The sequence below is a fragment of the Antechinus flavipes genome, chromosome 3 (genome assembly GCF_016432865.1).
Source record: "Antechinus flavipes isolate AdamAnt ecotype Samford, QLD, Australia chromosome 3, AdamAnt_v2, whole genome shotgun sequence".
Taxonomy (NCBI): Eukaryota; Metazoa; Chordata; class Mammalia; order Dasyuromorphia; family Dasyuridae; genus Antechinus; species Antechinus flavipes.
Genome location: NC_067400.1, coordinates 171,396,435 through 171,423,591, shown reverse-complemented (window position 1 = coordinate 171,423,591; position 27,157 = coordinate 171,396,435). Strand labels below are relative to the sequence as shown.

At 35.7% G+C, this 27,157-nt stretch overlaps 1 protein-coding gene across 1 annotated transcript in view; it reads right to left on the bottom strand.

Moving 5' to 3' along the window:
* Positions 1-26,922, bottom strand: part of MCF2L (MCF.2 cell line derived transforming sequence like) — a 249,890-nt gene extending 222,968 nt beyond the window's left edge. Inside the window, 1 exon segment of the mRNA XM_051984227.1 lies at positions 26,670-26,922. Within this exon segment, the coding sequence (XP_051840187.1) occupies positions 26,670-26,748 (79 nt within the window). The 5' untranslated portion in view covers positions 26,749-26,922.
* Positions 26,923-27,157: the final 235 nt, after the last annotated feature.

Below are 27,157 nucleotides of genomic sequence, written 5' to 3'. Positions count from 1 at the left end.
CAGTTGCTTTGGGAGGAGAAAATTATAAAAAGAATAATACAGATAAATCACAACTCAAGATACTAGATTTTCTAAAATTTAATAGCTGACATTTTCACATGAGGCAATATTATAAATCACCATTTCCTTCTCTAACTCATTTTATAGCTGAAGAAACTGAGTCAAACAGGGTTACAAACAAGAGTCACACAGCTAGTAAATATCTTAGGTTGAATTTGAACTCAGAAAGAGAAGTTTTCCTGATTCCAGGCCTGTTTCTCTAACTTAATTAGCTGTGCAATAACACATGTACTTACTTAAGTGGGTGGTTTCAAAAATGAATTGAGATAATACAGAGGGTCTAAAAAGTCTTAGATTGGTTTTAAACTTTAAACCACACAAAGTCTTTTGGAACACCCTATATAAGTAAAATGCTTTGCAAGTCTTAAGAGTGGTATATGTCAGTATTATATAAGACATACATATAAGTCTTCATATGTTATCTCTTCGGCTGCTGGCAGCTATGCATATTATTCACATTTTACAGATTTTACAGATTAAAATTTAGGTTAAATGACTAGACCAGGATCACACAGCATCAGCAACAAGATAAAAAACCTAAGGTTTTTTTTTTTTTTTAACTTCCACTTCAGTTCATTTTATGGCTATGTCATGCTGCTTTGTTTTGTAAGTGTGAAGTACAAGTAGAACATATGCCCTCTAATTCAAAGCTGAATTGGGAGATTTATTAATATCCTGCTTAAACCCAAAACTAAAAATGAAATTATGTTGGAGGGGATAGTTCAAATTGACAATTTTTCTCTTTTTTTCTTTTTCTTTTTGGTACATTAGCAATAAGCATTCAGCAGTTTCAATAATAATTTATATCTTGAATCTCAAGTTGTAAATCTTCCCACACTACTCTTTTGTCTGGCAATTTAGTAATGGATTCTGTGTCTCATTGGTGAAACTCCAGACTCAGTCATTAAGATTCTACCAGTGTTTCTGTGAGCATAAATGAATGATTCACTGGTGAGCAGCACTATTAATAACAGCACTGCAGATAAGGCTACCAAACAATAATGGAAGTTGTAAGCTTTTCCATAAAGAATGAATAGAGCTTATTTTTAAAAAATCAAAATCTGGAATCTCCATTCATTTTCCAGATAAGTTGGATACAAAATTATAGACTTCTTTTATAGGACCTCAAAAATGAAAATTCTCAATCAATTTTTGTATCCTTTAAGAAAGGAAATATGTATATGGTAGATTATTGTTCTATCCTCAATTTTACTTTAGAAACTTCATTCATGGATTATGTTGAATTTCTCTTACTTTTATTAGATATATTTTTTCTTAGTCATTTTCATTCTGGTCTGAGTGGTCATTATCCCATCTGGGGTTTTCTAGGCAAAGATATTAGAGTGATTTACCATGTCCTCTAGCTCATTTTATAGATGAGGAAATTGAGGTAAATAGAGTTAAGTGACTTGCCCCACATAGCTAGTACCTGAGGCTAGATTTGAGCTCATAAAGATGTTATCTTCCTCACTCCCTTTTACTGTACCACCTAGCTACCCTATTGTACATAAATCTTTATATCATATTTATACTCACACACACACACATACACACTTTTTTTTTGTTTTTATAAGCACTGACACCCAAACAATATGCATCCAAAGTATATCCCCCTCCCCCCTCAAAAAATTAAGAAATACTACCTGATGGTGAGGTGATTACTATTAACAGCCTATGTCACCTTCTATCTTTACACTTTACCTGAGACAGCTAGCAGTGGATAGAGAATTGGGCCTGAAGTCAGAAAGTCTTAAATTTAAATCTAGTCTCAGACATTTACTAACTGTGTGTTTCTGGGCAAGAGACAACCTCTGTTTGCTCAGTTTCTCATCTGAAAAACGGGAATAATAATAACCCCTACCTTCTAAGGGTGGTATGAGAGACTAAAATGAGATATTTGTAAAGTATTCTATAATTGTTAATTGTAATTATTATTAAATAAAAGAAGGAACATAAGCTTTAACTTCCATTTTCTTTTCTACAGTAAACTAACTTCTACAATCTGAAACATGCCTATAACTAAAGAGTCTGGTTTTCCTACAGCCTTGAGAAATAGTCTCAATTTTAAAACCATTCCATATGCTTACTCCTCCCCACCCCCCAAAAAATGGAGCTAGGAAGCAAAAAACAACTTTTCAAAGACAATTAGTGTGAATACAGAAAGCTACTGTACTTTGTTCTCTTTAAATAGTTTAGAAAGTAATAAAGGACCCCTTTTACAAACTTCAGTTTATTATTTGAAATTTTTTTGAAATTCTTCTCAAAAAGTTTGATTCTCCTTTAGTTCCTGTCTTTCAGAGTTTATGCTGATACAATGACTCTTCTGTGAAAGAAAACATTCTAAAAGTAACCCCTTTGCAAAAAAATTTTAAATCCAACTACTTAAGTCTCTTGTTCTTTCAGACTCGCTATTTACCACTATCTTGTAGAGGAAAACAAATTTAGAGCTGAAAAATACCTGAGAGGCCATTGAGTAACAAGATCAGTTATGGTATCATAGATTCAGGCCCAACAGTCATCTAATATTTCATAAGATCAGAGCACTAAAGATAAAGTGACCTAGGAGGCCACTGAGTACAAGTCTCTCATTTTATAGGTAGGGAAACTGAGGCCCAAGGAGATTAAAGAGACCTGTGTAAAAGTGCACGGGTTTTTAAATATAAGAAGTAGGATGTAAGCCTAGGTTTTCTGACTTTGCCCTAAAGACAGCTAATAAAAATGAGATTACATCCTCTTCCCTCCCTATCCCAAAGCATAATGCAATCTCATTTTATTTAGCAACAAAGCATTTTCCTCATTCTTTACTCTCTCTCTCTCTCTCTCTCTCCCTGTTCTCCTTGGAATCTCTTGACTCATTGAACCACATTCTCCCCTGTTCTCTTCACTGTACAGCTATCCCTTCCAGATCTTCACTTTCCTCATCATGATTTCTATATATCACAGATCAGCACAAGAAATTACATGGGAGCTTTGTGAAAGCTGCAGATGATACAGAGCCTATGGACAAATAACAACTCAAATTTTATAACAAGATATCGTAAAATATCCCATTGAAGGGGAAGGGAAAAATTCAGACTACTCTGTTATGAATGTTACGAATTTATGTGGATTTTCTAGATCTAGGGGATGAGGATGTAGTCTTAAACCCTGCAATGTGGAAGGGATAACTATTTTCTGCCCACTTCCCACTGTTTCTTCTTTCCATAGAATGTAATTTCCTTGAAAACAGTAACTTTTCCCTTTTGTTTTAGGATTACCAGCTTCTACTATAGTAGCTTATACATAATAGGTGCTTTTAAAATGCCTAATGGGTTGAACTGGACTGGATTTTGATCTAAATTTTAATCTAAATTTACTGTGAAAATTTTAAAACAGAATTTCAATTAAATAAATCAGGTATTTTTTCTGTCCATGATATAAGGGTGGTTTCCATATAATCATATTCAAAAGATGTAGAAAATATAACAAACATCTCTTTTCTCCAGACATAAATAGTTATCCTAAGGCACATTCAGTTGACATGAATGATTAGCATTCAGGAATAGCATCCTTGATGTGAGTGCAGATTTGATGCAAATCAACAATGATATATGTTTGAACAACAAGAATCACTCATGAAAAATGGATCAATCTGAACTGGAAACAGATACTGAATGTACAGATGGACTAAGTCTTAACAATATTTTAAACTGCTCAGACTTCCTGCTGACCAGTTCTGGTATTACAGGTTAAATACTGCAGAAACAAATGGCAACAAATTGACTTTTTAAAACTCTCTTGTAATCAAATAAACAATATTTGGTACTTGAGAATATTTTGGGGTGGGTTTTATGATTTGGTCTACAATACAGAATATCCATAAAAGTGTCAGTGTACTTAAATTTTAATAATAGCAGCATAAATAGCATAAAACTGCACTGAACACTCTGTGCATAACTTCTTGTTTGTTCATTGATTTTGAAAGGTCCATTACTGGGAGAATTTATTCAATATTCTATATTTATGTGTAGATATACACATACATGTTTATATACATACACGTGTATACATACACAGAGACAGAAAGAGAGGAGAGAGAGATAGAGAGGGGAGACAGAGAGAAAGAGAGGGGAGACAGAGAGAGAAAGAGAGGGGAGACAGAGAGAGAAAGAGAGGGGAGACAGAGAGAGAAAGAAAGGGGAGACAGAGATAAAGAGAGGGGAGACAGAGATAAAGAGAGGGGAGACAGAGAGAGAAAGAGAGGGGAGACAGAGAGAGAAAGAGAGGGGAGACAGAGAGAGAAAGAGAGGGGAGACAGAGAGAGAAAGAGAGGGGAGACAGAGAGAGAAAGAGAGGGGAGACAGAGAGAGAAAGAGAGGGGAGACAGAGAGAGAAAGAGAGGGGAGACAGAGAGAGAAAGAGAGGGGAGACAGAGAGAGAAAGAGAGGGGAGACAGAGAGAGAAAGAGAGGGGAGACAGAAGGAGAAAGAGAGGGGAGACAGAAGGAGAAAGAGAGGGGAGACAGAGGGAGAAAGAGAGGGGAGACAAGAGGGAGAAAGAGAGGGGAGACAAGAGGGAGAAAGAGAAGGGAGACAGAAAGAGAAAGAGAGGGGAGATAGAGACAGAAAGAGAAAGAGAGGGGAGACAGAGAAAGACAGAGGAGAGACAGAAAGACAGAGAGGAGAGACAGAGAAAGACAGAGAGGAGAGACAGAGAAAGACAGAGAGGAGAGACAGAGAAAGACAGAGAGGAGAGAGACAATTGACACAGACACACACACAGTGCAAGGAAAAAGACAGACAGTGAGAGGAAAGAGACAGACAGTGAAAAGGACAAACAAGAGAGAAGGGAAGGAAGAGAAAGCTAAGGGAGGAAAAAGGGGAGGAAGGGGAAAGGAAGGGAAGAGAAAGGACAGGAAAAAGGGAGGGAGGAGAAAGAGAAGGAAGGAGATTGATTGTTAATGGTAGAAGTAATTACAATTTCATTTGTACAGTTGGCATCTGGTCTGCAGCAGAGATTACCAAGAAACTATGTTTGTCACATACCTTTGTTCCCATGGGATTAGACCTTTTTAAAGAAGCCTAGTGGGCATGCAGAATAGAATGGACCCCATTACATAAAGAATGAAGCAAACTACATCAATCAACCAAGAGTCAATTTACTATAATGATTACAAACATGCACTTTTAAGAGAAACAAAACACTAATGTATATTATCCTAATCTAAGACATGGTAACTGTCCATGAAGAACTTCCCAACCTAATTGGGAACTAACTAAAAACACAAGAAATGGTGACCAAAAAAGAGAATTCATAATGTATTGCTAAAAGTGTGATGTAAATTATAAATATTAATTTTAAGATATTTTAAGGAGAGATTAAACAGCTGAATCAACAGATAAAACTTGATGGGAGAAATAGAACTTGAACTAAAGCCAATTTCAGATGAGGTTTGTAGGATGGAGCCTAGAACAGACCCACTGTGTTCCTCAGTCAGCTGACAGATTGAAAAAAGGATAGACTGAAGAGCTTCTCCCAAACCTCCATTAAAGAGATTACCCAGGCTTTTCTTTCATTTCTCCATCTGGCTACACTCATGTGGATGTCTCCATTGCCCCTCAAGTCCATGTATCTTCCCATCTGCCCTCTTTCAATATTGTGTGTATGTATATATATGTGTATGGGTATTGTTTTATAAGTTCCTTGAAGTAAAGAAATATTGTTTTTTTTTTTAATTTATAGCCCCAGTCCTTAGCACAGTGTCTGACACTGAGATCACTGTACTGCATTTAAAAATGCTTATTGACCAACTTTGGGGGCATAGGTGTCAAATTGCTTTCTAGAATGCCTAGACCAATTTTACCGTTCCATCCACAGAGCATCCATGTGCCTGTTTCCCCATATCTATGATATCTGTCATCTCAACTTTGCCAATGTGAAATTGTTTTAATTTGAATTTTTCTAATTAATGATACAGGTTTTTTTTAAATATAGCTATGCATAAGTTGGATTTTTCCCCTTGAAAATTGCCTGTTTAAGACAATTTTCAGATAAAGAAACTGAAAATTTGTAGTCACATGAAAAGGTGTTCCAAATCACTATTGATCAGAGAAATGCAAATTAACACAACTAAGATACCACTACTCACCTGTCAGATTGGCTAAGATGACAGGAATCAATAATGACCAATGTTGGAGGGGATGTGAGAAAACTGGGACACTGATTCATTGTTGGTGGAACTGTGAACAGAACCAACCATTCTGGAGAGCAATTAGGAACTATGCTCAAAAAGTTTGATCCAGCAGTGTTTCTACTGAGCTTATATCACATAGAGATCTTAAGGGAGGGAAAGGGATCCACATGTGCAAAAATGTTTGTGGCAGCCCTGTTTGTAATGGCAAGAAACTGGAAAGTGAATAAATTATGGTATATGAATGTTATGGAATATTATTGTTCTGTAAGAAATGACCAGCAGGGTATATACAGAAAGGCCTGAAGAGACTTACACGAACTGATGCTGAGATGAGCAGAATCAGGAGATTATATATGGCAACAAGAAGACTATATGACAATCAATTCTGATGGACGTGGCTCTCTTCAATGACGAGATGATTTAAACCAATTCTACTTGTTCAGTGATGAAGAGAGCCATCTACACTCAGAGAGAGAACTATGGGAATAGAGTGTGGACCACAACATAGCATTCTCACTCTGTTATTTACTTGCATTTTGTTTTATTTCTCAGTTTTCCTTTTTCTTCCTTCTTGATTTGATTTTTCTTGTGCAACAAGATAACTGTATAAATATGTATACATATATTAGATTCAACATGTATTTTAACATATTTAACATGTATTGAATTACCTACCAACTAGGGGAGGGGATAGGGGTAAGTAAGGAGGGGAAAATTTGGAACAAAAGATTTTGCAAGGGTCAATATTGAAAAAATTATCCATACATATGTTCCATAAATAAAAAGCTTTAATAAAAAAATTGCCTATTATTTATCACTTGGGGAATGAATCTTATTCTTATAAATTTAAATAAGTTTCTCATATGTCATAGAAATGCTACTTTTAACAAAGAAATTGGCTGCAAAAATTTCCCCAGTTAACTACTTCTTTCCCATTTCCCTTCCTCTCTCTTCCACCTTTATTTAAGACAATAAAAACATAACAAAAACCACTTCTAGACCTTTCATCCAAGTTACTGAAATTCCCTAAGGCTTGGTTTCTTCTTTTGTGAGATGAAGACACATGGATGGTCCATATCTCACAGGGCTGCTGGGAGAACCAAATAAGAGTACTCATAAGTACTACCTAAGTGTAATAGAAAACTATTATAATTTTATTCTTCTCAAGTTTATGTTTTCTGAAGTTCAAATAGCAATTGTCTTAGGGCAAATCATTGACTTTTATTTAATGTCTAGGGCATTGAACTATTGCATAAATGAGTGATTTTTGCAACATAGAGAAAAAGATTAGATGCAATCTAATTTTCTGAAGACTTCTAGAAAGCATCTTTGGGACAAGTCGAAGATATAGGGGATGATATATATCCCTATATGAAAGTTTATCATTCAAAACATTTTGGAGAGCAGCTAGATGGTGCAGTGGTGGATAGAGAGCACCGGCCCTGAAGTCAGGAGGACCTGAGTTTAAATCTAGTCTCAGGCACTTAACACTTCCTAGCTATGTGACCCTGGGCAAGTCACTTAACCCCAGTTGCCTCAGGGAAAAAAATAAAATATTGCAGACTAAGTGCTATTAAAATGTGCTTAGCTTTAAATTTTAATTTAAATTTTATATTTGGATTATAAGGGGCAACATTTTTATATACAATAGTATTTAGATGAATTCCGAAGGATAATTTTTCCATTTGTATTTGTCATATAGAAATTTGTCTAAATAGTTTATGAAGAACTTAGTGAGTTTCTCGTATATAATGTTAGCTTATTAATTATTTTTCCTTCTCAGTATTAAGAAATTTAACATAGTTAAAAAAAAACAAATTTGCATTTAAAAGACGTGGATGAAATCCCCAGCTTTGCCACTTTATCACTAGTACAACTGTGAAAAACTCATTTTTTCCCTATGATCTTTAGTTTCCTCATCTGTAAAAAAGGGGAGGAGATAATGAACTCTATGACCTTTAAATCTCTTCCAATTCTAACTCCTTGATCCTATGATCTCCTTTAATACTTCAAAAGATTTCCTCACCATTGATATTCTTTTTTATTAGCACAGATCATAATCTTTCCATGTTTGAGTAGTTGATGTTTGAGTGACCAAAAAAATTTCATGAAATGAAAGGCTCTAGTAACGAGCCTCTCTAAAGTTAGTAGGTTGGGTAGAAGAGAACAAGCATTTATTAAGTACCTACTGTATATCAAGTACTTAAAAAAAGTCTCATTTGCTCTTCACAACCACTTTATGAGATGGGTGCTATTATCCCTATTTTAGGTGAGAAAAGTGAGGCAGATGGAAGTTAAATGATTCGGCCAAGTGCACACAACTGGTTTGAGGCTGAATTTGAATCCATATCTTCCTGATTCCAGGCTCAGCACTTGGAGCCACATCCCCTAAGCCACCCAGTTGCTCTAAACTTGAGAGAAATAGCTTGTTGTGATATAGAGAGAGCTGGCTAGACTTGGTTTCAAAAGCTACCTCTGACATAATGATTCTGGTATATTCACTTAATCTCTTGAGGTTTTCAAGGTAGCTCTCTAAGACTTTAAGTGGTAGAGAAAGTGTTCACCTGCATTGATAGAGAAATATTCTGACCAGGAGCTAATAAAATCAAGTCTAGTCCTTGTCCCTAAAATTAGCCAAAGTGGCTCGCAGATGAAAGACATTGTTTGACCTATTTGAAGTTCTTCCAACTTCACAGAATGTGACAGACCTTGGGCTCTCCTGGCATAGCTTTCTAAGAAAGGATATTACTTCCCTGCCATGCACCAATCATTCAGGAGACTACTTAGCAAGCATGTAAGTGCCTACTACGTGCCAGACACTGTATATACAAAGAAATTCTAAAATAACTTACATTCTATCCAGGTTTTAGGTGTCCACAAAACAAGTACAATAAGGAATAAAAGCTACCATTTTCTAAACCATAAGTTTGAACATTTGATTATTACGCTAAATATTACTAGAATATTAGATAAACAACAATACATATTAGACTAAAAGTGGAACTGGTAGATTTGATATTTCTCTTAACCCCTTCATTTCCTTTTTCTCCCTTTTATGTTCACAAATGCTTCACTGAGAAACCCTGAGGAAGATCCCAAGAGTTCTTTCTGTTCAGTTTTTTCTTCTAGAATGCCATTGATTCTTTTCTTGAGTTTATCCTTGAGAACAATATTTTGCTGAAAATCTTCTGACTGTGGCTATTGAATGTTTTGATAAAGTATAAAGATCCTTTTAGAGATATATGACTCTAAATATCTGACTCACATGTGCCACAAGTCCTCACAGGAAAGGTGATAATATTCAATATTCCATACACCAGAGAATGTTACAAAGAGCATACCTGAAATTATGCTAGAACTGGAGGCTGATAGGCAAAGAATTAAAAAGACCAACACAGCAATAATCCAAAGACTGGAATAAGACATTCAACTTCATTCTTACTGCAGAGATGGGCCAAAGCACCATGCCAGAATAGGATAGTTACTGTTGCCATGATATACCAGCTCTGTTAATGCTGGGCCATCTGCTGCCCCAACAGACACAGCCAACTAACTGTTACTTCTATGTGCCTTCATTGATTTAAACATTTTTCATAGCACTAGTTAGGAGACTGTCCTTTTGTTGTATCTTCATCTGCCTCATTTCTTCAGGAATACTTGAATACTCTTATTACTTTCCATTTTCATCATCTCTCTGCAAAGCACTATGGTGCTAGGCTGTCAAGAAAGCCTGGATTCCAATCCTATTCCAGACACTAGCTGTGTGACTCTGGGCAAATCACTTAACCTTTCAGACTCAGTTTCCTCATATGTGAGGAATTAAATTTCTTCCTTCCTTCCTCCTTTTCTTCCTCCCTTCTTCCTACCTTTTACATTTCTTTCACAAAATTCACATTTTCATATGTGAAATATTCTAAAATCCATGATCTTATGAACTCAAAGTACTTTCTCTTTCCCTAGTGGAAAACTGTTTTTTAATGAATTACACTGTTTCTTCTATGTTCTTTAAGAAAAATAGACAAAAAAAAAAAACAAAACAAAAATAGGCAGGTAGCAGCACAATGGGTAGAGCGTGGGGTCTGTATCCAGGAAGATCTAAGATCAAATCCAGCCTCAGAACTTAGTAGTTGTGTGACTCTGGGCAAGCCACATAACCTGAACTGGAGAAGAAAATAGTAAACCATTCCAGAATCTTTGCCCAAAAAAACCCAGATGGGGTCACAGAGATTGACTTGCCTGAAATGACAGAACATCAACAACATACAGTTTTTATGCAAATCAGATTTGAGGGGGAAGAATACAGTTTATATTTGGACCAATACAGTATTAACTTTTAAGAACTTTTCAAAATTTTGTGTAGTTCACACATGTGAACATGAATTTTTATGCAAACTGCTCCCAAATATAACAACATTTATATAATACCTACTCTGTGCCAGGCACAGTGCTAACTATTCTAAAAGTATTACCTCATTTTATCCTCACAATAACCCTGGAAGATAGGTACAATTGTTATCCCAATTTTACAGATAAGGTAATTGGACCACAAAGAAATTAAAATCTTTTGCCTGGGATCATACATCTAACAAGTAAGTATCTGAAGCTGGATTTGATCTCAAGTATATCTCATACCAGGCAAACATCTATTGTGAAAGGACCCTATACTATAGGATCAAGTGAGATGACATATAAAAAGCATTTTGCAAACCATAAAGTGCCATAAAAGTGTCAGCTAATATTATTTCAAATTTTTTTTCCTGATAAGGGATCTGAATTCATGATCTACATTCATAGTGTAAATTGGACTCAGCAATCTGAACATTTGAAGATGGCTATGGCAAGCAGGTAAAGGTGCCCAAGATTCAATGGTATGCTTGTCATCATAATTTAAACTATCAGAATCTTTTTTACTGAGGTCAAATGGGGACACTTACTCAAAATCAGATCAGAAATCCAGGCATTATGGAGATGCAAAGAATAATGAAATTGTTGACAGACAGATGAGACTTTAGAAGGAGATTGGAAATCCTAGAGTCATATTTTATTTGTATACTGCATATTTTATGCAATAATCCATACCATTACCTACTCAATTTTTAACCTGGTTAACATTAAATTGCTTAGTGTTGCTATTTAAAACAAGCAGCAGTATTAGGGCTTGGGAAAGGGAGGAAACGAGAGATAATAGAGGAGCCTGGGATTTTACAAGATTTTATACTTATATAGCCCTCTAGTGGCTAAATGGAATACTGAAGCCTTTTGGAAGAGCTGTTTATGTGAGTCTATGTAATAAGACTACTTAATAGTCAGGTTGGGTTGTTGAGTTGAGTGATGTGGAGATCTGGTCAACAACTTAAATTTTATAAGCCCTCAGTGGATAACTGAGTGACATATTGACTTCCTGGGGGCTGCACACTATGTGATTAAACTTAAAATTTGCCAGGGAAGAGCACAGCTTATATTTGGACTTGTATTATAATAATATCTTACATTTAAAATTTTTCAAAGATTTTTATGGTAATTTCAGTAGAGAGTAAAAAAATCCCTCAGTAAACCATTCAATTTATTAATACGAGGTGGTAGCAATGAAATAAGGAAGAAGAAATCTGCCCAGATGAGTATAATAGGAAATTGGGTACAGCCTATGCAGTTAGGACTAAATTTTCCTTCATACTTCTGTTTTTGTCTGGCCAATTATAGAAATTATAGAATTATAGAAAAGCAAAATTATAGAAAGCCAAGAAGCAACAACTCAAAGTAACATTAGGAGGATACCATAAAATGTCATTCTGAATGGGGTTTTAAGAGAGATTGGGATATTTGTGTAGCAGAGAGGCTGTCATAGATGCCAAGACAGTGGGAGGCATGTGGAGCAAACAAGAGGATCCAGGTCTCAGTGCTATGTCATTGTGCTATGAGAAGAGTTCAATTCAAATACTACTAGGCTCCCTAACCATTTTGGGAATCTAAAGGTCTGGAGATAACATTCTGGGTGATCCCAAAGTGTGAATTTGCTAGAGCCTGATGGACAGCACAATCACTGGCAATTGGCCAAACATTAGTAACATCAACAAAAGAAAATATAAAGGTATTCATCATTTAGGCAACAAAGTGAGCATTATCCTTTCCTTCATCTATGACTGATCTTAAGCTGGAAAAGAGGAATGCCATCAGAAAATCAAAGATTTTGAAGTCCTTCAGTCCAATTTTCTTACTTTACAGATAGGAAAGTGAGATCCAGGGACATGAGCTTCTTGTCCAAAGTCACAGAGGATTTCAAGTGAAGTCATCTAACTCCAAATCCAATGTACTTTCCACTGCATGACCTGATATTCTCTTTTGCCACTAATAAAAAGAAATGCCGGTTACTTTAGGAGTTTGTGTATGAATTCAACTATTAAGCAGTGACTTACGTTTACGTATGACAGATAATTTTTTTTTTACTCCCCTAGGCATCAATCTGCATTTGGGAGTCTCATTGCTGCATTCTGTTTTGTAGTAAATGTGCCTAAAGTAATGTAATCCTAATAAGTCACATGAAGCAGAGATGAGGATAGAAATCTCATTGGGGAAATGAGATATGACTTACATTTTGAGATTTCCTCAGAATTTAAACCTACAAACCTAATTTGTGAGATGTTTATAAAATATTATCTGCAGTTGGTTCTTTTATCCATTAAAACCCTAAATAGAGTTCAAAGGAATCTAGACTAAGAATAAGAGAACATGGATTTGCTGTAGTAAGAACAACTTTCCAACTATACACACACACACACACACACACACACACACACACACACACACACACAGAGCACAGCAAACTTTATGCTTATTCTACCTAGCATTGTGACCAAATTAAATCTTTCATCTTATGAGGGTTCCCCCTTATCAGTATAAGTGGAATGAAATAATCAATCATCTTCTCTATAGCTACACTCCTTAAAAAGGAATTATGAATATCTTTTAAAACTTATGCTCAAAGCTGATTTCAGAAAAGTCTGGAAAAACTTATACAAACTGTTGCTGTGTGGAGTGAGCAGAACCAGAAGAACATTATACATAGGAACAACAGCATGGTGTGATAATCCACTATGAAAGACTTAGCTCTTCTTAGCAATGCAGTGATCTAAGACAATTCCAATAGACATGGGAGGGAAAATGCCATCCAAATCTAGAGAAAGAACTATGGAGACTGAATGCAGATGGAAGCATACTATTTTCACCTTTCCCCCGTCCTCCCCAACTTTTGATTTTTCTTTCACAATGTGACTAATATAGAAATATGTTTAAGATGATTGTACATATATAACCTATATCAGATTTCTGTCTTGGATAGGGAGGAAGAAAAGTAGAAAGAGAGAAAAAAATGGAACTCAAAATATTACAAAAATGAATGTTGAAAACTATTTTTACATATGATAGAAAAAAGTAAAAAGTGAAATAAAAAATTAAAAAATTAAAAAGTGAAAAAAACCCTATGCTCAGTTTTAGTTCCTAAGGCACACACATAAAGACCACCATTTTGGCATCTCCTATTTCATTTTAAATAAGAGATAAGCAAATTATGGCCTATATGCCATATTCAGACCACCATCTGTTTTTGTATGGCCATATAGCTATGAAATCCTGATTTGCCAACTCCTATTTTAGAAAATTCTGTTCTAACATCCAGCCATTCTGGAGAGCAATTTGGAACTATGCTCAAAAAGTTATCAAACTGTGCATACCCTTTGATCCAGCAGTGCTACTACTGGGCTTATACCCCAAAGAAATACTAAAGAAGGGAAAGGGACCTGTATGTGCCAAAATGTTTGTGGCAGCCCTGTTTGTAATAGAAGCTGGAAAATGAATGGATGCCCATCAATTGGAGAATGGTTGGGTAAATTGTGGTATATGAATGTTATGGAATATTATTGTTCGGTAAGAAATGACCAGCAGGATGAATACAGAGAGGACTGGGGAGACTTACATGAACTAATGCTAAGTGAAATGAGCAGAACCAGGAGATCATTATATACCTCAACAATGATACTGTTTGAGGATGTATTCTGATGGAAGTGGATCTCTTCGACAAAGAGACCTAACTCCGTTTCAATTGATCAAGGATGGACAGAAGCAGCTACACCCAAAGAAAGAGCACTGAGAAATGAATGTAAACTATTTGCATTTTTGTTTTTCTTCCCAGGTTATTTGTACCTTCTGAATCCAATTCTCCCTGTGCAACAAGAGAACTGTTTGGTTCTGCACACATATACTGTATCTAGGATATACTGTAACCTATTTAACATGTAAAGGATTGCTTGCCATCTGGGGAAGGGGGTGGAGGGAGGGAGGGGAAAAGTCGGAACAGAAGAGAGTGCAAGGGATAATGTTGTAAAAAATTACCTTGGCAATGGTTCTGTCAATAAAAAGTTATTAAAAAAAAAGAAAATTCTGTTCTATAAGGTTATTCAAAATTCTGATCATTGTATAACAATCTTGAAAACTGAGTTCTCTAGCCCTTAGTTGCTAAGTGGATTTCTAATTTTACCAAGATACTATTCCAATTTAAGAGGCAGCTATGAGTTCAAATGCGGCTTTGGACACTTACTAATGGTATGATCCTGGGCAAATCATTTACCCCTATTTGCCACAGTTTCTTCATCTGCAAAGTGAGCCGGAGAAGAAAATGACAAACCACTTCAATATTTTTTACCAAGAAAAGGACAAATGAGAGTCACAAAATGTTGGACATGACTGAAAAATGACTGAATGACAATATTCTGGTTTGTGTTTATTTCACAACCTACAGGAATACAACTTTCTTATAAGATGCTAAAAGATAGCATCTGTGCACAGTCCATATTAGTTGGCCACAGTCAGAAAAAAAGATATCAAATATCCTATATACTCCAGGAAGCTAACAAAGGTACAACTACCCAAAAACAGCAAAATATTGAGCAAATAAAGATATTTATGAATCTATAGACAGCTACCCACTACAATATTCCTTCTCCCAGACTCAATAACTTTGCTAAGAATATCTTTAAACATGAAAGAACACTGAAAACACAGCTCCCTGTTTTGTGTACTGGATTCTAGAGCCCCCAAGCTGGGGTGATTAAAATATACTTTCCTAGTGGGAGAAGTGATGAGGTGGGACTCCCGAGGATGGTGGGAAAATGAAGTGTGTTTATTCCAAGGACTTTCCCCTTTTTATAATGTAACAAAAACAACACTGAGCACGTGGGACCATATAAACAACTTGCTGTGTAGTTTGCCACCTGGTATCACTTTTCCACCTGCTATCACTCTGCTTCAATTTCAACACAGGTTTTCACCACTCCCTGACTTCTCAGGAAGACCGAGAGCCCTTAAGGGAGATGAACTAGACATTGTTAGCAGGTTTTCTCTGGGCTGAAGGGTCTGATACCTTACCCAGAGTTTACCCACTGACTGTGACCCTCTACATCTCGCCTTTTCTTTTGTTTTAATTGAAGCAGGTTACATCTATTACCACGGGAGAAATCACACAGGCTAGTTGTGATGTCATACAATCAAGTAGTAACATTTCCATGAGTCCCAGAAAGAAGGTGTAAAAAAAATTATCAATTCACAACCACAGATACACACCTCCTTCAGCAGCCAAGAAATAGTCCAAAAGCAATCTATTGTCCATCATATTTCATGGGTCAGGGAATGCAGATTTTAAAGTCCTGCATCAGTCTTATTGATAATTATTTTTGATGTTCATGAGTACACAAAGGGTTAATTTCCAGGATTTTTCAGTGGTGGGCACAGTCAGCAATGGACCACCCGATGCCTCCTAGGTCCTCTCCTTCACCCTAAGGCTCCTCTCTCTCTCTCTGTCTCTCTCTCTGATGGGCAAGGCAGATACAGCTTGTTAGCACCCATCTGGTTCCTTTTTTATCTGTTGAGAGACTGGCAAACCCTCTTCCCCAAGCAGTTAATCTATCTGGTTCCTTCCATTCACCACTTTACGGATCTCTCCACATTACCTGGAGATGGGGGCTCTATTAAGCAGGATATTTTAACCAACACAGTGTAGGGGCTCTAGAAAGCAATGGTATGTTTTGTTACCCCAACTTGGGGGCTCTGGAAAGCTGGACACAACACCCTGAAATGCAGTAAAAAAGCATTTGATGATATAACTTTCTCCAAATTCACTATTCAAAAGAAAAAAACCCAGGCCATTTCATTTTCTGCTCTTAACCCAAGACTATAAAATATACTCACAGAAGAACCAGCAGTAAGTCATGAGTTCTTGCTTTCAGATTCAGTGCTGCTTTCATTGTGGTATATTTTAATTTCATTTCATCGTACATTTATCTATCACTCAACTATCTAAAACAAGTACTTGTAAAATAAAAATATATATAATTTCAATATAAAAAATTGTGAATCATCACTTAAGACTATGAGACAAGAAGAATCAATAGGGGGATATCAAACTGTTACCCTTTGATCCAGCAATGTTTCTACTGGACTTATATCCCAAAGAGACCATAAAGGAGGGAAAGAACCCATAAGGAAAAAAGATTTGTGGCAGCCCTGTTTGTAGTGGCTAGAAACTGGAAAATGGATGGATGCCCATTAATTGGAGAATGGTTGGGTAAATTGTGGTATATGAATGTTATGGAATATTATTGTTCTGTAAGAAATGACCAACAGGATGATTTCAGAGAGGCTTGGAGAAATATATATGAACTGATGCTGAGTGAAATGAGCAGAACCAGGAGATCATTGTACATGGCAACAGCCAGATTATAAGAATCAGTTCTGATGGATGTGACTCTTTTCAACAATGAGATAATTGAGGCCAGTTCCAATGGTCTTGTGATGAAGAGAGCCATCTACATCCAGAGAGAGGACTGTGGGAACTGAATGTGGATCACAAGATAGCATTTTCACTCTTTGTGTTGTTGTTCATTTGCAGTTTGTTTTCTTATTTTTTTCCTTTTTGATCTGATTTTTCTTGTGTAGCAAGATAATTGCATAAATATGTATACATATATTGGATTTAATATATATTTTAACACGTTTTACATAGTTTGGATTCCTTGTCATCTGGGGAGGAAAGGGAAGGAAAGTTTGGAACACAAGGTTTTACAAGAGTCAATGTTGAAAAATTATCCATTCATATGTTTTGGAAATAAAAAACTTTAATAAAATAAAAAAGAAGAATCAATAGGAAGATGACAAAAATTATTCTAAAAAAGCTTTTTAAGATAAACTTCTCTGAAGTTTATTGTCAAGAATAATAGTTCATGAAAGGATGGAAGGAGTTCTACTTAACCTTAGCAGAAAACCAAAGTTAGATTAAACAATGATAAAAGTTAAAAAGGTACTATATGAGACTTAGAAGTTTATTTCTTTTAAAAACTTCCTTAGAAAGATACATTTTTTCTTTTAAAAAAATTAAATGTTATTGATTAAAATTTTTTTCTCTGTCATTTCTCAATGACCTTTCCACATTATCTCCACATGCAATTGAACCCATCCTAGTACCATAGCTCCCAACTTCTTAAACTGTGGTTCTCATCCCTATATGGGATCTTGTTACTAAATGTGGGGGATGCAAAATTATGATTTATGATAAGCAAATTTTGATTTACATATCTATTTTATATACCTATATGCTCAGCGTAACATGAAAATTTCTGGGGTAAAAAGTGGTTACAAGTGGAAAAAGCTTAGTTATGCCAGAGCTTCTTAATCAGCAAAATTTAATAGACCCATCATAACTAACAACATAAATTATACTCTAACAAGTGTACAAGGGTGTATAGTGAATCAAGTATTATTTCTGGAGTTAGGAAGACCCAAGTTCAAATCCATCCTGAACCACTTATTAGCTGTGTGAAACTAGGCAGGTCACAACTCCTGATTGTTTCCTCAACTCTAAAATGGAGGATAATTAGTACTTATCACAGAGTTACTGCGAGAATCAAATCATATCAGCAAAGTTCTAGTTAGAGCAGTAAATCATATCTGAAAATTCATGACCCCATTTGGCAGCTAGGTGGCACAAAGACAGCTAAGTGATGCAGTGGATAGAGCAAGGTTGGAATCAGGTAGACATCTTCTTGAATTCAAATCTGGCCTCAGACACTTACTAGCTTGTGATCCCAGGTAGGTCACCACATTTGCCTTGATTTCCTCATTTATAAAATGAGTTGGAAAAGAAAATAGCAAACCACTCTAGTATCTTTAACAAGAAAACTCCAAAGCGGGTAGAGTTGGATATAACTGACAACAACAAATGCCTCACTTTAAAGTTGGTTGAATCTAAATTTGCAAAGGAAAAAAAAAAGAATTCCCTAAAAGGTCAACTATAATACAGATGTCAGTCACAAACTTCTTAACCATGAGTTGTTGAAATTAAAACCTACTCAAAAAAGTCTATTTTTAGATTATACAAGAATTTGAGAACTTGATAGCTTCTATTTACATGAAAGAATGCCTGTACAATTAAAGATAATTTTACTTGACCAGACTATTGATGAAAAGATAAAGCCTATATTCATAAAGTATCTGATTAGAATGTTAAGGTATTAAAATGAATGATCTGAGACATGACTACATAAGTCTGATTTACCTGACTACAATGGAATAGCTTCTCTAGGACAAACACACACACACACACACACACACACACATCCTAACATTCTTTAAAAGCACTCCAATTAACTCTGAATTAATTTTTGCCAATTAAAAACAATGCTCAGAATAGAATTTTTTGGATGAGTCTTTTCCCTAAAGAGTAAGTGACTTTTGACAGATGCAGGCTTTCAATTCTGCTTTCTCAATTTTTTTTTTCCTAGCTAGCAACATTTACTCTCACCACAAAGAAGACAATTTATGTCTCAAAAAAGATTCAATTTCTTCTCTCCAAAATTCTTGGTTTAAAATGCTGTTAGCTAACTATTTTACATTAAAAATTTGACTTAATGACAGAGGCATAAGTTACTATAACATGGTAAATTTCCATTCAAAAGGAGCCTTTAAAATGATAACTAATAAATGTAAAATCCTAGAGTATTGGAGCTGGAAAAGGTTTTGAGGTTCATTTAATTTACCCCTCATTTTACACAGAAGGAAATACTCAGTCAATTAATGGGCAAATAGGAAGTAGAAACCAAGTATCCTGACTTCCAGTTCAGTATTATTTCTGCAAAATTACACTCATTTAGTACATTCAATAGTATCATAAGCATGTGAGTGCTCATTGTATTTTGAGCTAAGTCAGGTACATTGTACAAGTGCTGCTTAGGCATGACTGATTTGATAGAAAAATGGTGTAATGTATAAGATTTATATGAGTGCAGAGTTGATGTAACAACTTGAAAAAGGAGATATATTCCTTCTTCCAGGATGTGTAGTACCAAACTCTCTTAGGGATCCAAGACAGAGAGAGACAGATTTCAAAAACTACTGACCTGTGGGGATAGTTGTCTTTTCAATATCTCTCTGATTTTCCATTTTGTCTTCCTAAGAGACTTCAAAGAATTTCCCCTTGGGTGAACTAAAATTTCAGCTTTCTCCCATCTAAAAAGCTAATTTACTGTGTATTTTCTGGCATTTTCCGTTTTATATATTTTCTCTGATTTCTGTTTGCTATTGGGTTAAATTTGTAAGTTTACCCAATATTTGTGATAGTCTTTTGTTTGGGGAAGTAATCAAATTGGCCAGTATAAACTAAGAACTTACTTCCCCCTTTTCAGCGATAGCCAGAGAAGCAGTTTTTGTCTTAAACCTATTGAACCTCTAAACCATCAATATTTAGGGGGAATAAAAAAAATTCTAGTCCACTAATCTGGCAGTGTTTCAGGGGATTTCCTTTTTCTTCCCACCCTAGCCTGAGACATTATGCTGGTTCTCCTCTATCAGAAATAGTCCAGATCTCAGACTCTTGTCTATTAATGCTTCCTATAAGCCAAATTTAGATAATGCATGTAGATGCACACATTTTATAGGGATGTAGACACAGCTCAAACCATGAATAAAACAGTAAACTAATTCAACATCTGTGAGCTCCAATCAAATTTAAATTCTCTCTATAACAAGTAGAAATTCCCTTACCAACAAAAAGTGCAAATTATCCTTCTGTCTATATTCTGATGCATCTATTTGGCATTGTACTATCAAACATAGGCTCTGGTATCACTGAAAGACATATATAAGTAGAAAGGTTTTCCTTGTGATCCTTGCTAATATCCTAAACCTGCTGTCTATAGGACTAGTGTAGGTAAGAATAGAGAGGTTCTTTACCAGGATTTTGGCCATCATGTATAATATAACAGATAGACGACAGCTAGCACATATGTGTGTGTATGTATATATATGTATATATATATATGTATGTATGTATGTATATATATGTGTGTATGTATGTATGTGTATATATATATTATATTATATATGAGGCTTTTTAAAGTTTGCAAAGCAGTTTTATTTAATTTTCTCCTCACAACCACCCTAGGTGGTAGGTGCTATTATTGTCCACATTTTACAAATGAGGAAATAGGTATTTAGTGACTTGCCCAGGATCACAGACTTAATAAATGTCTGAGGCCAAATTTGAACTCAGGCCTCCCTGACTTCAAATTCAGTACTCATGCACTCTCTTGGAAGAACTTTTAACAAGGATTTAGGAAGCAACTAATCTGACTAGGTATTATGCTAGCACTGGAAATGCAAAGACAAAACTAAACACTCCTTTGCCCTCAAAGAATTTATTTTTTTGTTTTCTAATTACCTTTTTATATGTTAATATACTATACTATATTATAATTACAAATTATAATATAGTATAATATATTAATATATTATTTATGAGCACAGGTGGTGATTGGAGTGGGGGAGAGGAGGAGAAGAGAGGAGGAATAAAACCTATCATTTCATGGGCACAGCAAACTCCTCTTACTAGAAATCATCACCTCAACTTTATAGTATTGTCTGAGAAACAAGGACATTAAATGATTTGCCCAAATTCAAACAGTCTAAGTGTCTAAAGTAAAATTCGACCACAAGTCTTTCTGACTCAGGGCAATGTTGTCTCTCATACTCTCATATTCATATTTGTACTTGTCTTTCATTATAATATTGTGGGAAACCGAGATATGATTTTCAATTTGATCAATGATGAAAAAAACAGAATCATAACTTGCTGGCTATGTTGACCATTTTGTTTGTAAACTGGTCCTTTGTTTATTGAATGCATAAGGAATTCTAAGTGCATTTTAAAGGGATAACATCATGCCAGTCTTTATTCTTTTATACCCTATTATTCACCTACATAACAAATATCATTGTGCAGAAGGTTGTAACTTGATGCTATTTAAAATACTGAATATTCTCCTTAGTTCTAACTCTTAAGGAGTTTCCCTCCCACCACCCACTAAGAAAGCAAGAATTGTGATGAAAATTATATATTCATATGCAATCATGCAAAATATATTTCCATATTAGCCATGTTGCCCTTCTCTCCAAAAAGCAAGAAAATTTTTTTAAAAATTATGCTTCATTCTGCACCCAAACTCCACCAGTTCTTTCCTTGAAATCAGATAGCATTTTTTCATCACAGATCCCTTGGAATTGTCATAAATCACTATATCGATCAAAATAGCTACATCATCGTCTTACATGTCACTATGTACAATGTTTTCCAAGTTCTCTTCACTACACTTTGTAGCAGTTCATATAAGTCTTTCCTAGTTTTTTTGAAACCATCCTACTCATCATTTTTTTAAATAGCACAACAGTATTCCATTACAATGATATACCACAATTTGTTCAACCGTTTCTGAATTAATGGACATTCCCTTGATTTCCAATTCTTTGTTATCACAAAAAAGTTGCTAAAACATTATTTTACATATAAGTTCTTTTTCTTTTTTTATGATCTCTCTGAGATACAGGCCTAATAGTGACAGGGCAAAGGATATGCACAGTTTTTTTTTTTTTTTTAGCCCTTTGGGTATAGTTCCAAATTGTTCTTCAGAGGGATTAGATCAATTCAAAACTGGACCAATAGTACATTAGTGTCTCAATTTTCCCATATCCCCTCTAACACTTGTCATTTACCTTTCTGCTATTAACCAATCTGATTGATTGTGAGGTGGTTTTACTTTATCAGAGTTGTTTTAATTTTAATTTCTCAATTATTAGTAATTAATTAATAGTGATTGAGAGCATTTTAAAAATGTGACTGCAGATATAACCTATGTATTCTTGATTCTTATACCAGTGAGAGAAAATTGAATGACTGATAATCTGGAATGATAAATAACATAAAATAATAATAAGATAGGAATTTGGAATATATTAGGAATGTTTCTTTTCACTTTAGAAGTTATAAAGAAGGTGCCAACTTGCATTGGCAGAAGGAATCTGCTCATCTGGCAGAAGGGTTGTGGAAGGATCAAATGCCACTAAAATCACAGGTCTAGTCCCTATTCCTCATTTATTCACAATTCACAATTCAAAATTAAGAATATGGAATCACCTGCCCAGAAATCATCACTTGGAATAAAAAGACAAATACTATTTAATCTAGTGCTAGTGGTATTCATTTAATATTTAATACTAAATGAATGGCTCCCCATTGCCTATGTAATCATGTCCAATCACTTCTGCTTAGCATTCAGGTCTCTCTCAAATTCAATTCCACTCTCTCTATTCAATTTTATCCCCTCCTCAGTACATTTCATCTTCTAATACAGACCTTATATTTTAATCAAGACGATCCTCCTTTCTATACACAAACACATTTCATTCTTGTGTTCATACCTTTCCTCAGATATGAATTGATACACCTCCCTTTTTTCCTGCACCTACACAAAGGCTCACACCCTTTTAAGGTGGAGCTCAGGTCCCAACTCCTCCTGGAATCATGAGTACTTCCACCCACACTAATTCATTCCTCCTTGGAAGAAGAACATCTTCTATATTCTCCTTTGCAAACTATTGTTTCATGTGTGCACATCACTTCTCTATAATGAGCTTAAGGCTCTTTGAGGGCAAAGATCATGTTATACACTTTTCCATGGATTCCCCACAGCACCTTGGAGTACTGGGCACAGAGTTACCTCTAAAGATAGTATCTTATTGAAGAAGAATTTCTTTAAAGCTATCATTGCTTTAATTCCACATGCCTCAGAGTGGCTAAGTTTGAACTAAAAAACCAATACACATAGAAAGGAATGAGAACATAGGGAGGACAAGGTATAATTAGCCATGCAAATACTGGGAAAACAATTTAGAAGTTACAGATACTCCTGTGCCCCACTTCCCACAAATTGCTTTTATACATCTTATTCATCTTAATCTTCTTTATAACTTATTAATATGCCCAACATGCAAATAAAAAATTGGGGGACCAAGAGGTTAGGAGCTCTCTTCAAGGTCAAACAATCTACAGAGGTAGTATCGCAATCTTCATTTCCCAGGCACATCTCCTATTAGCCCACATTGCCCTGAATGCATGTTTCAACCATATCAGCAATGTTTATCTCCCAGATGTTCACTGCTCTTGCATGGACTTACACTGCAAATCTGATGAGGGAAAACAAAACCAGATGGAAGCCCTAAAAATGGAAGCCTTCCAAATGGAAGAAGAGCTATTGGACAGAAGCTGCAGGTCTTGCTATTTAAAGCTTGGATTTAGGTGAGTGCATCAAAAGCACATTTCCAAGGTCACTGGAGAACAGGAAACCATGAGAAATATCAGTATCTTAAGGGAACTGCTGAAGCCTGTTTCTCAGTTTTATGCAGACAAATTCTAGATTAGGAGATATGCTTTTTTTCTTTAATCCAAAATTAAACAGGTTAGCAGTGCTCAACACAAAGGTAAAAGAGTTCCATAAAGATATTTCAGACTAAGGATACTAAACAAGATATAGCTGTGACTGTCTGAAATAGACATGGCATGCATTCTTAAAGGTAATGGGATTTTACCCAAGCTTTCAGCTATAATTGATTCCTAAAGAGTTAAAGCATTCTTGTTTTAGATAACCATATCAGTTGGCCAGTTAAAAGACACTATTCTTAATATTAATTTAGCTCTAAGTCTAGGCACAGGACTCGAGCCAAAAAATTCATTTTGTGACATGTGGGAATTTTAAGAGCTTTTTTGATTTCTGGGTCTCCTCATTTAAAGAGGGGAAGTGATAAATATTCTCTTCTACACAGTATGAAATATTTAAGAATCCTTTGTGTAAAGGATAACAAGTCAATACTAAGTTTCATGTACGACCAGATTAATCCTTTTTCATAGACTAAAAATAAAATGGAGTAATAAGAGGGCAGGGGTTTCTGTTCTATCTATCACCACATCACCAGCTGCTTGGAGCTTACTTCCAACATATGGAAGGCACTCTAGAAATATTTGCTGAAAAAGAAAGATACTTAGTTTCTTATACCTGAAATAGAGAATGAAGTGAAATTTAAGGAAGAAATCATTACCAAGTTAGAGGAAACTATGGCACGGGGGCATCTGCAGAATGAATGAATGGGGAAGCAGGTAATGAAGAATTTATGTAATTCATTTCTTAGATGTGTTTCTCAGGATTTCCCTGCCTTAATAGAGGGCACAGAACCAGGAAACTCATAGGATATACAGTAGGAAAAGACCTTAGAAATCACTGACACCAATCCCCTGATTCTACAGAGAAGAAAACTGAAGTTAAGAGAAATTAAATAACTTGTCCAAAGTCGCATGGGTAGTTAAGTGACAGATGACCCTGTAAGCCTTCTAAATTCAAATCCAATGTTCTTTTAACTGTATCACATTGTTACTGGAAAGACATAAAGGTAGTATACAGACATAAAAGGATTCCTAGTGAGATTAAAAAAAATTATGGCAATACCTGCGAGACTAGTAAAGACAAGGAAGACCAAAGATAGTAAACACTTGCCCTTCCAACTTGCCAACTATCTGATAGATATCCACAATTCTCTTGAGATAACTTGTTATTGATTTAAATCACCCACGCACATCCAACACACCCTTCACTGCTTTGGAATAAATAATCCCTCCCCTGAAAGTGTAAAAGAATGATATCATTAATTGGAATAGTTCCCATTCAGGGATTCTGGTCTCAGTTAAGTGCAAAGGGTATGAAAAGCCAAATGAATTCAGGTTTATTTCCCTTCTCCCCTCCCCCCTTATCCAATTATGCCCCACTCTCTATGGATTTGTGCTATTTATTTTGCCCTTAACATCAAGATATTAATGCAACATATTTATACCTACCAAATCTCTACTACTCTTTTTAACTATCCAAGTATCCAAGGAAAAAAAGGAGAGAAAAAATGAACTGTTTTTGTCTCACATCTTTCTCACCTAGAGGCAAGTTCAAGAGAACAAAGCTCTGGAAATATATACTCACAAAAATGAATGTTTCAAATAGGATGTGGGGCAAAAGTCTAAGGAAATGGTTTAATGAGACCACACCCTTTAAACCCCACAAATACTACACTGATTTAATTGCTTTGTTCCGCAAAGAAAACACCCTTTCACTTACTCCTGAAATAGACTAGATCATTACAACTGACTCTGAAAGATAATATTCATTCATTCATTCATTGGTCAACCTAGGAACGGGATATTTCTGAATTCTGACTTTCTCAAACAGTTCTAAAGGTATAAAAGGAAGCAGTCTTGAACGCCAACAGAGATTATTTCCTCTTTGTTTCTCAAAGTCAGCACACACACATCATGCCAAAAGGAAAATAGTGAAGATATTCTAAATGCACAGAAACGGCTCCATATAAGTTGCCCTGCTCAGTTCCTTAATCCAAATGCTATCAGCGGCAACTTCTTTTCAAACACTGCTTTCTCTAAGTTATCTTTTAATTAACAGGTAAAACCGAAGTCCAATTATGAGGAACTGCCATTAGTCATATCTTTTCTGAGCATCTGTTCTAGATTTTATACACATTTGAAGAGTCAAATACTCCACAATCTAATTATGATTTTTCTTCCTAAAAAGAACAGCTACCCAGGAGACTGGATGTGTAGATTTTTCTTCCTCACCAAGCTACTAAAAGCGTCTTGATTTTCAATTCACAAATGCTTCACCCAGTGCTAAAACTACCGCAGAGAAGCATCTCCACAGAAAGCTGAGCAAGCGAATTTCAAGACAGTATAAATTGTCCGGCTAACTCGGTGAAAACGATATTCAACAGATTTCTTAGAAAGCCGTCTCATTAATATGTGATCATTTTCTCCATTCTTAGATACTGAAACCATGCTTTAGACTGAATGACTGCCGCTATACAGCGAATATCGCCCTCCCCTCCATGTCATTTTATTTCCTGTTAACCCTGCCGGACAGAAATGAAGGACGCTATTCACATGACATGCATTTCCCTAAATCCTACAAACTGTATCAAGCATAACAACAAATTACTTAATACTAACGGCTCCTCCTACCAGTGTCCTGGGAAACGGCATTTAATCTCTGCACCATTTCTTCCAGGGCCATTTCTTCATTTCTCAGCCAAAATCTCATTCTCCGATAAAATAAAAATCATCCACAGTAAACATGTTTTCCTCTGCTCCAGAAGAAGGGGAGAAAAAGACTACAGCAGTGCTTCCCAGCTCTGCATTTCAATTACTTCATACAGAATCTCCGAACCAACAGAAATAAGGGTCCAAGCGCACCCTCCTTTTCCTCCCCTTGCTCCCTCCCTCTCCCACCGCAGTGCACAGACTAAGCCGATGTTGCTTGAGATCGGTCATGAGTAGGGCACCACTCATGGCCATTTAAAACTTGCCATTCTTCCTGGGTGCTGGCGTGTGCCTACCCTGTCACTACTAAATGTCAGAATTCATGCCCAACATCGATTACACACAGGCTTACCGGACTCTTTCCTCCCCCTCTCTTGGTCCTCCACCCTCTCCTCTCTCACTTGCTCTGA